Here is a 10,279-nt window from a genome sequence, read left to right as displayed (position 1 = left end):
TAAATAAATAATAATTATGAAAATTTCATACTTACTGAAGAATACACATGGTGATAGGTATACTAGGCAAATTAGAAAAAATAATTGAAGAAAAGTAAAAAGCAAAAAACAAAGGTAGTGTGTGACAATTGGCATTACATTTTCCAGAAGAGGCATCAATAAAGTGACCCTCAGAATCCGAACTTGTCAATCCTTCTTTAATACAAGAGCAATTGTAAAAAGTCTGTGAATTTGGAACATAAATACAGTATTTCAGAAACAGAGAGGAGACAATAGCTTTAGTATTATAAAAAATAAATTAAATCAATATTGAAAGAGATACTACACAGAGTTTTGATTGTTTTATACTAGTATTTTTAATTTAATGATATTAAAATATAATGGTGTCTTTTCCCCTTCCTTTCACCCTTCCAATGACTTCTATGTGTCCCTTTTCAAATTCATAGCCTCTTTTTCTTAATGTAAGATGCTCAATCTGTATAATATTATTTGTAGATATGCTTTTAGAGTTGACGTTTAAGTATTGGAAAACCAGTTGGTGGGTTTTTCCCTGCAGAAGAATATTCTCCTTTTCTCAGCATTCCATATATTGGGTTTTCATTATGTAGCCCTGACTGGCCTGGAACTCAAAGAGATCTGTTTGCCTCTTCTTCCACAGTACTGAGATTAAAGGCATTGGCAATCACATACAGATTAGATTGTCTAGTTTTAATGAATATACTCGTGTTAGACCTGCCATACATTATTTAGAAATGTAATATTAGTTAAAATATCTTTAATATTTTACCTGGAAATGAATTAATTTATTCATAGGTGTTTGTGGGTATATAATTCTTGTAAAAGAAGAGAGTGATACAAATTTAAGAAGTAATAATCATGTTAAGTTAAATTTATCATTGTGTAGGATTATAGATTAAGCACAAATAAAGTTATGTAAATATAAGTTAAATTTAGCAATACAAAGAATCAATAAAATAAATTGCTGGTTCTTTGAGAAAATCAAGATAGACAAACCCTTATCTAAACTAACTAAATGAAGAAGAAACAATATCCAAACTAATATAATAGGAAATAAATGAAAGAGGAGGCATAACAACAAAGACCAAGGAAGCTCTGACCATCATAAAGGCATAGTTTCAAAATCTGTACTCCACAAAATTGGAAATTCTAAAAGCAATGGATGTATTTTATTACAGACACCACTTAATCAAAGTTGAATCAAAATAAAATAAAAACATTTAAATTTCTATATCTTCTAGTGAAATAGAAGAATCCATTAAAAGTCTAATGAACAAAAATAAACAATAAATAAATAAACAGAGCCAGCCAGCCACTCACACACTTATTCCTCTCTCCTTCCCAAATGCAATAATACGAATGCTCCAAATTAGTGATTCTCCACAGACTCAAAACTAATACGGCAAGCTGCAATGGATTAACACTTTGAAAGCATGAAAAAAAAAGCTTTTCTTTAAATTGTTTCTGTTTGTAGTTGTCACAGTACAGAAAGTTTAAATCTCTTCCTTAACTGGTTGGATGAAAAGTACATTCAACCTAACATCCTATGCCCAATGAAAACTTTTCAGAAATGATGGAGAAATTATTTAGACAGAAAAAAAAAACAGTACCACAAAAAAACATTAAAACAAAAAAAATGTGCAAATATTGACTGTAAAAAAGAAACAGTTGGTAATATCGTGTGCCATTTAAAGCATATGAACAAGTAGGAGTACCAGCTTGTACCACCTCTCTTGGGCATATACCCAAAAGTATCTATCCCCTATTACAAAGACACTGCTCAAACATATTCATTGCTGATCTATTTATAGTCAGAATTAGAAAACTGCCTAGATGTTCATTAACAGATAAATGGTTAAGGAAAACATGGTATCGTGACATAAATGGAATATTACTCAGCTGTAAAACAGTCATAAAATTTGCAACTAAATGGATGGATTTATAAAAAAGTCACCCTGAGTGAGTTTATCCCAGCCTCAGAAGACAAATATTTTATGTTATGTCATGCATGTTTATTAACTGTTAATGCAGTGACAAGCAAGCTACAGTCTGTAGAATCAGAGAAGTTCCGTGTAGAGACAGCTGCTAGGAGAAGGGATGGATCTCCCCGAGAATGGGAAACAGAAGAGACAGATATGGATGTACATGTGTGGGAGGGTCAAATTGGGAGGGGGAGACAAGGGAGAATTAAGGGGGGTATTATGGGGAAGAACTACTAATACTTAGGGCACTGAAAAAAATCATATGGAAACATAATATAATAGAAACTTCCTATAATATAAACATGTATGATATAAATCTTGATGTGATCACCAAATAACAAGGGAGACAAAGCCCAAGCTATATATCTTTTACTACCCAATGAAACCTGTAGTTCAGGGAGTTGATTACACATGAATTTTTTTTTTTGTCAAAGAGAATGCATGTTTTTTGCATTCCCAATCAATGAGGCTATTTCAAAGGCAATAGTTTGCTCTTCAGTAAATTATTGAGAAGGACCTCTTGCTAAAGACAATGCTTACATAAATGAACTAGAGTGGAGAATTGAGCTCGTGCCTACCTAGAATCTTCACCTCACAGACTAGAACTAGCATTCATGTACTATATGCTACTCTGCAAGCTACCAAGGGAGAAAGGTAAGCACCAATCCAGCACAATGGTGACTAGTCTGCAAGCTATGCTGATGCAATAGTGGCACACAGTTTGTGGGAGTAATCAACCACTGTCTAACTGGATTTAATGACAGTTCTATAAGCAGAACCTATTTCCCCATACTTCTTAGTGGCCAACAACGTATGACCACATAGACCACAGACCTAAGGGGAAAACTTAATATTACTATTCAGCTAGAGGAGCATAGGCACTAAAACACTCCTAAAGACAATCCGCTATACAAATCAGTGTCTCACATGGCCATTATCACAGGACTTTCTTCCAGCAGGAGATGGGAACAGATATAGAAACCCGTGTCTATGCAGAGAGTGAGAGTCCTTTGAAATATTCACTCCTGAACAGGATGTCTACATGAAGACCTTCCTCTAAGATCTCAGAGAACTCTTCAGAAGAGTAGGCAGGAAGGTTTTTAAATCCAGAGGGGATGAAGTACACCAAGAAACATGGTCTTCTAGACACAGCAGAACAGGTGCACAAATGAACTCACAAAGACAGTAACAGCATGCACAGGGCTGGGCCAGACATGGTCATGAGCTCTGAAAGGGGAGGTAGATAACTCAGAAGTTATCTCCAATCCACAACCACTTGTAAAGGCGAAAAAAAATTAGTCTTTTCCAAACAAGTCTCCCTGGGCATTCAAACTACTCTCAATGGCAGACTTCATGCTCATCAGTAGCTGCGTGACACAAGCCAAACAAAATGGTAGATTTTGGGGGATTTTGTTTTGTTTTGCTGTTATCATTGTTTTTGTCACATAGCACTTTGTCTGGAGAATTTAATAACTTACTTATTTATCTATTTAAATTTTTACCTACAGATCTCTTGCTTATAGAGTATCGTTTTCAATTTCATGTTTATGGGATTTCAGTGTATGCGGATGCATGTCTTTTAGCATCTCTGTGTGTTTCTTGTGCTTTTCTTTGGGCACTTTCTCCCTCCATTTGTCTTGCACTATTCTGGCATGTTTGTTTTTATTGTATCTTCTCACTATTACTATTATTAGGTGCCTGCTTGTTTTCTAATGACAGAGAGACTGGAAGGTAGCATATTTACCTAGGTGTGGAAGTGGGGAGAATCTATTAAGCATTGAAGGGGGTGAATCACAATCAAAATACATTATACGAAAAATATATTTCCTATTAAATATTAAAGTATAGGCATGCCCACAAAAATTAAAATATATAAACAGATAGAGCTTGGGAGATGTCTCATTCAGTAGGGTCCTTGTCATTCAGTAAGACAAGCCTAGTTTGCATACCCAACTCCCATGGGAAAACTACATCTGTGACCCTAGTTCTTCTGGGCTGGGAATGGGAGAAGAGTGGATCCTAGAGATAACGTGCCACCCAACCTGACCAAACTAATAAGATCCAGATTCAATGAGAGACTCTATCTCAAAAACTAAGGCAGAAAACAAATGAGGAAGACATTCAGTACCAACTTCTAGGTCACACACACACACACACACACACACACACACACACACACACACACACATACTGACCCTATACTAAATGAGTAGATATGTATGGAAAACATTTATGAACCTAGAACAATAATAATTTAAGGCTATTATTCATGAAAATACCCTAAGATCTCCTTTCTGTTTCTAAAAATATTTTTAACATTTGGGCCGCCTACAAGGAACTGATAATTCATTTTAAAATATCCATTATAGTTTATAAGCCAAAAAAAGCTTGAATTATATCACATTAGCAGCTTCTCACTTCTGCTATAGATCCATTAGGAACCTCTATCAGTGCTTTATGTTTGTATTACATGCCAAATCAATTTCTTATATATGATTATGTTACAAATTGAAATGTAAAAGAAAATGGTTAAATTATTAGCCTCCGTGTATTACCCTATCTATACTATCTGGTTTTATGTGTCAAAGACAGAAGCTAAAATCATCAGAGAGGAAAGATCCTCAGTTGAGGAAATGCCTTTGTTATATTTGTCTGTAAGGCATTTTTCTCTACTAGTGATCAATGGGGAAGGGTCCACCCCACAATGGATGGGCTGTTAGTCCTGGGTTCTGTAAGAAGATGGGTTTAGCAAGCTTTGAAAAGCAAAGCAGTAACTAGCACTCCTCTACTGCTTCTGCATCAGCTCCTATCTCGAGTATCCTGTCCCGTTTGTGTTCCTGTCCTGACTTCATTCAATGACAAACACTAATGAAGTCTAAGCCAAATAAATCTTTCTTTCCCCAATTTGATCGTTGGTCATGGTGTTTCATTGTAGCAATAGAAACCCTAACGGAAAAACCTATATAAGACACATTTTTTGGCTTTGTTTTTCTGTCAGATTATAAACTCTGACAGAAAGCCATCACTGTCCTTTGGCACATAAGGGGTTCCTTAATACTTATGATGATATGTAAACTAGCTCTTCCTTTGTTAATGAGAAGGAGGTCTCTGTTGAGCTAGAGAAGTTGCTGACAGTTTTCATCCTTGCTATGCTATAAGGAAAGCTACAAAAGAAAACAAAAAGAAATAGCCAAAGATACAAAATCATAGAGAAAAGTCCAAGTGTTTTTTATTACATTAGTAAGTAAAAAAACAAAGAAAAAGAATGAGCATCTTTTAGGAGCATACAACGTGTTCTAAAGGAGACCCACTGTCGCGATTATTCCCATGAAGAAAATCTTTATTTTTGTTTCAGTAATGAGGAAATTTCTCCTTAGTTTTGTCAAAATTATTTTGTTTCAGATCTTTCCCATGTGACACTAATGTGGATTCTGAACATTCTTCAGTTCTATCCATGCCAAATTTGTCTAACCATAGTCTTGGATTTTGTCAATTTTGCTTCAGAGTAATTATTCATATCAAAGATTATTGCCTTTCTAGACAACCTCTGACAGACAGTTCACTGGAAATATTTTATTGCTTCCCTTTTCTTAGTATCAAATGGTTCCATACACTGTATATGGCTACTTTGTAGACTCTTTCTACATTTGTTATGCATTATGAATTAATTATGCTTCATAGAAATATAAGAAAACCATTAAGAATTCCTTGAGATAAATGTTCCAAAGCAGGATATCCCATAAAGAAACATAGCTCAATATTGATACTGTTTAGCCTCTTAGTGAATGTAAATTTGCTGTTTGATAGTATGGTGGGCATTTGCAGCTGCATTTATATATTTTACCATAATAGAAGAAACAGGTACATGTATTAATTAAGGATTTACAATAACTTAGTCAACTTTTGAAGATGGATAACTCTGTTTGGGAGTCATTATACTTTTCTATTCCATTTCAATTTTTCCAGATTTTAAAGACTTAAATACTATTTTAACATATATTTAAAAAACTTTAAATGCCATATTATGTAGGTGTTAGAAGTGTTGAAGATTACCTATCTAATTGAAATATATCTGTTTATGCAGAAAACTTACCTAATTTAATTAAAAGTTTGATTATTATAGCCATCTCTTAATCTGTTTTGCTTAATTATACATTATATTTTTAAATGAGTTGCATAAACATAATGTCTTAAACAAGAGTAGAAATATACATATAACAAAATTGGCCTTAAATTTGTATCAAAAGATTAAGATCCATACCATTGCAAAGTATTCATTTCTATATCATTTTCCCCTTTGTTTGAAAGCAAACATTTATGAACTATCATTTTGGGAATTTGGGTGTAGTTTTCCCTCATCTGCTTCTTGCTATTGTAGGGCAAAGTATTTTTAGAGGTCACCAGGATCATTTGGGAGGGTCTTGTTTCATCAAACCATGTTAGCCTGGAAAAAATCCACAGGTTCTTATCTTCTGTAGAAGCAAAAGCAGAACCTTTTTTCTAAAGTAATATATCCTTAGACTCAAATTTTGAGTCAAAATACCTTAAAATGTATATGTTGGTTTAGCTTAGTAACCTGTACAATGAAGTGTCTATCTGTACTTAGCTCATTTATAGTCAAAAAATTCAAATAAAATATAATAGTATACATAATACAGATTCTCTGTGTATTTTCCATCTTTACGTGGCTCCTTTTTCTCTATTATTTTCAATATTTCCTTTCATCTATGTCTGTCTATATTCTTTTATATTACTTTTACTGTCTCTTTAAAGACTTTGTTTTATTCTTTAAAATTATTTTGTTCTATAACTGCCAATAACCTTTTTAAAGCCTATATTCATTTTTTTCAAATATTCTGTGTCCCATTCAGTGGTTTATTTTGCCCAAATTTATCTTGCTGTGTATCTGTAATCATTTTCTGACCAGGAGCATGTTTTTTTTTTGTTGTTTGTTTGTTTTTTTTAATGCTCAATGGGCATGGATAGGACCAAATCCACAGCCCTGCATCCTATCCTAACATGGCAGAGGTATGTTAACTGTCCCTGCAGGCATGTTCACTGACCCAGCTCCAGGCATAGAGTGGGTCTATGCCAACATTAAGCAAGTTGTAACACACTGTTCAGAGATCCCACTTAAGTGTTGCATAACAGGACCAGCATGGACCAGGAAGCCCGCTCTTAAAGGAGCTGCACAGTTTTTGCTGCTAACACTTAGTCCAGAAGTTTTCTCTTACAGGAATCCTTCCTTTGCTCTCTCCTCTAGCAAACAGAGGGCTATTCAAGAAAATGCTGCTACCAAGAAGCCATGCTTAACTCTGTCCTTAAGTGTCTTGAAGTTCTTCCTGCTCCCTCAGGTTTTATGTGGATGTAGTTGGCCCACATTGGCACCATTTGTAGAAAGGAGGCTGCTCATCTGTTTCCCAGCTGCCCACACCCAAATCATCACACAGAAACTATACCAATTAAAACACTTTGACCAATAGCTTAGGCATGTTCCTAGTTAGTTCTTATATCTTAAATTAACACATTTCTATTAATCCGTTTGTTGCCACGAGGGTGTGGCCTACAGGTATGGTTCCAGTGTCCTTCACCTTCAGCAGCAACATGACATCTCCCTGACTCTGCCTGATCTTTCGATATATCTCTGTTCAGATCTCCTGCCTGGCTTTACTCTACTAAGCCATTGGCTGAAATAGCTTCATTCATCAACCAATAAAAGCAACATATATGCAGAAGGACACTCCCCATCATAAGTAACTAGCGTTTTTACGGATATTAAATTCAGTTATGTCATATTTCTCTCCTTCGTATGATTTCCTCATGGCTCACCTACAGTTTCTACAATATCACATATGTTTTGTGAAAGCCGTATATATATGGGAAGATCTAGTACATATTCAATGAACTAGGAACTGGGGGTGTAAAAGCTCAGCAGTAGAGCACTGGATTCAACACCCCATTAAAAAAATAAAACTTATCCATGTTTGAGTTACTGTGGAGCAGAAGTAGAGATAAAGCAAGAGGATACAGCGTAGGCATTTTGAATCTCAGCAGAAGGCACATTTGAAGGAAAGATGACTCGCAGGATAGGACCTGGCAACCTTTTGGTGTGTGAGAGATTGTGTTCAAAGTTCAATAAGTGTTGCTGAAAGGGAACATAGGAAACATTTACTAGGTTTTACTTCTCTGTTTTAAAGACTAAAAATAAGGCAAATATAAAAGCAAAATTTTACAGAGAGGAGTTGAATCTAGTCACTATCTCCAAATTAAACTTATTACCAGAGAAGAAAAAACACAATAAATAAAAGTTACCTTTTCATTGTGTAAATATTTACTATTACGGCAGCCTGCATAGCATGCAGAGAAATATTCTATATCATCTCTTCCACATACAGAAGCATAGAGTGTGCTTGTGCAATCACATTTCTCATTGCATGGAGCTGTGAGGTTTCCAAGGATACCTGTCCTGTGAAGTTGACATTAAATACAATTATAACATCACCATTTAAATTATTGATGCATATAACAATATATCAATAAGATCTGTAAATATGCACATTTAGATAATTTATTTTTCACAGGTTTACTAAGGTATAAAAACATAAAATGCACATTTAAGAGTATACCACTGATAGTCCTAGAGAAATGGCTTAGCTCTTAACAGCACTTCCTGCTGTTTCAGAGGACCAAAATTCCATTCCCATCATCCACAATGCAGCCCACAGCCACCTGTGACTCCAGTTCCAGAGAATCTGATGCCCTCTTCTGATCTCTACAGCTACTAGGCATGTAAGTGGTTCATATCAATACAAACAAATGATATTTTTTGCTTTATATGAACATATGTTTTTGTGTTAAGTACTAAAGGTAGAATATTTAAATTGTGTGAAATGTTTTATGTAACTATTTGAAAATTATCTTATGTGTGTGTGTTTTGTTGGAATGTATATTTATGCCTTGTGTGAGTACAGCACCTATGGAAGCAAAAATTTGTCATTGAATCCCTGGGAAATAGGCTTACAGACAGTTATGATACCCAATATCATAATAATTTGGTCTTAAAAACCAAACCTTGGTCCTCTGGAAAGAGGACAAGTGTTCGTAAACACTGAGCCACTCTCTACCTACCCTTACACACCCCTCTTTTTTAAATGTTTTGAGAAACTATCAGTTTCCCAAAATGGTTTATTGTTAGGAGCACAAGGTCGTTCTGCTCACGGATCAGCTGGGAAACCAGAAACGTTAAGTGCACAGGGTTTTCCTTTCAAAGGAGTGGACTTTTAGCCTTTTCTTCCATCAAGGAAGCTGGGAATTGTATTATCCCATGTGATGTGTATTATCCATTAGGTAGGTAATATGATGATCTCAGAGCCAGGACCAGAGGTAATTTAAATAATCCTTACATTACATGTATAGCCATTGGGTCTCCCAACAAGGAAAAGAGGTGGTTGATAGCCTGTACTATCTCTGCTCTGTCTGTATGACCATGCCATATCCTTCCTTGAGTCCTTAAGATAACACAGGTAGCCTATCTCTATAAGCCATCTTCTTGGAAGAAATGGCATGTACCCTGAGTTGACTTTCAATGTAATCATGTTCCCTGTGCACTGGGGATGCTATTACACTAGGAAAGTTGTTTATTATACTGAGTTTGAATGTGGTGACATTAAACCTTCTGGCATTAGACTACCCAGAATTTGATCCAGGTTGACAAAGTCAATCTGGGCTGAGTTTTCATTCTCACCTCTCCCTGGTTCATTTCACTACTTGCAGTGACATCTACTGGTGCCAAAATGTGGGATACATGACCCTCTGAGAAGGTAAAGAAAGTTTTCTTTAATTAAGGGAGCCATTTTAGGGTTGGTGAGAGACTTGACTTTAGAGGTGTTCCCAGGTGTCCATGGAGATGTCCCCAGATAGATCCTTGGGCAGCTGAGGAGAGGGAGCCTGATATGGCCCTATCCTATAGCCATGCTGATGAATATCTTGCATATCACCATAGAACCTTCATCTGGCGATGGATGAAGCTAGAGACAGAGACCCACATTGGAACACTGGACTGAGTTCCCAAGGTCCAAATGAGGAGCAGAAGGAGGGAGGACATGAGCAAGGAAGTTAGGACCGTGAGGGGTGCGCCCACCCACTGCAACGGGGGGGGGGGCTGATCTAATGGAAGCTCACCAAGACCAGCTGGATGATGGAGCATGTGATCAAACCGGACTCCCTGAACGTGGCTGATAAGGAGGCCTGACTGAGAAGCCAATGACAATGGCACTGGG

General features: G+C 36.0%; 1 protein-coding gene across 1 annotated transcript in view; it reads right to left on the bottom strand.

Moving 5' to 3' along the window:
- The window catches only part of LOC102002778 (solute carrier organic anion transporter family member 6A1), a 100,724-nt gene that overhangs the window by 29,644 nt on the left and 60,801 nt on the right, over positions 1 to 10,279 (bottom strand). The window contains exons 9-10 of the mRNA XM_005361398.1: positions 8,313 to 8,466; positions 36 to 223 (exon numbers count right to left, since the gene is read on the bottom strand). Coding sequence (XP_005361455.1) covers positions 36 to 223; positions 8,313 to 8,466 — 342 coding nt within the window. The remainder of the gene's footprint in view (positions 1 to 35; positions 224 to 8,312; positions 8,467 to 10,279) is intronic.

Source organism: Microtus ochrogaster, linkage group LG4 (genome assembly GCF_000317375.1).
Source record: "Microtus ochrogaster isolate Prairie Vole_2 linkage group LG4, MicOch1.0, whole genome shotgun sequence".
Lineage (NCBI taxonomy): Eukaryota > Metazoa > Chordata > Mammalia > Rodentia > Cricetidae > Microtus > Microtus ochrogaster.
Note: the sequence above shows the minus strand (reverse complement) of the source record. Positions and strands in the feature narration are given on the sequence as shown.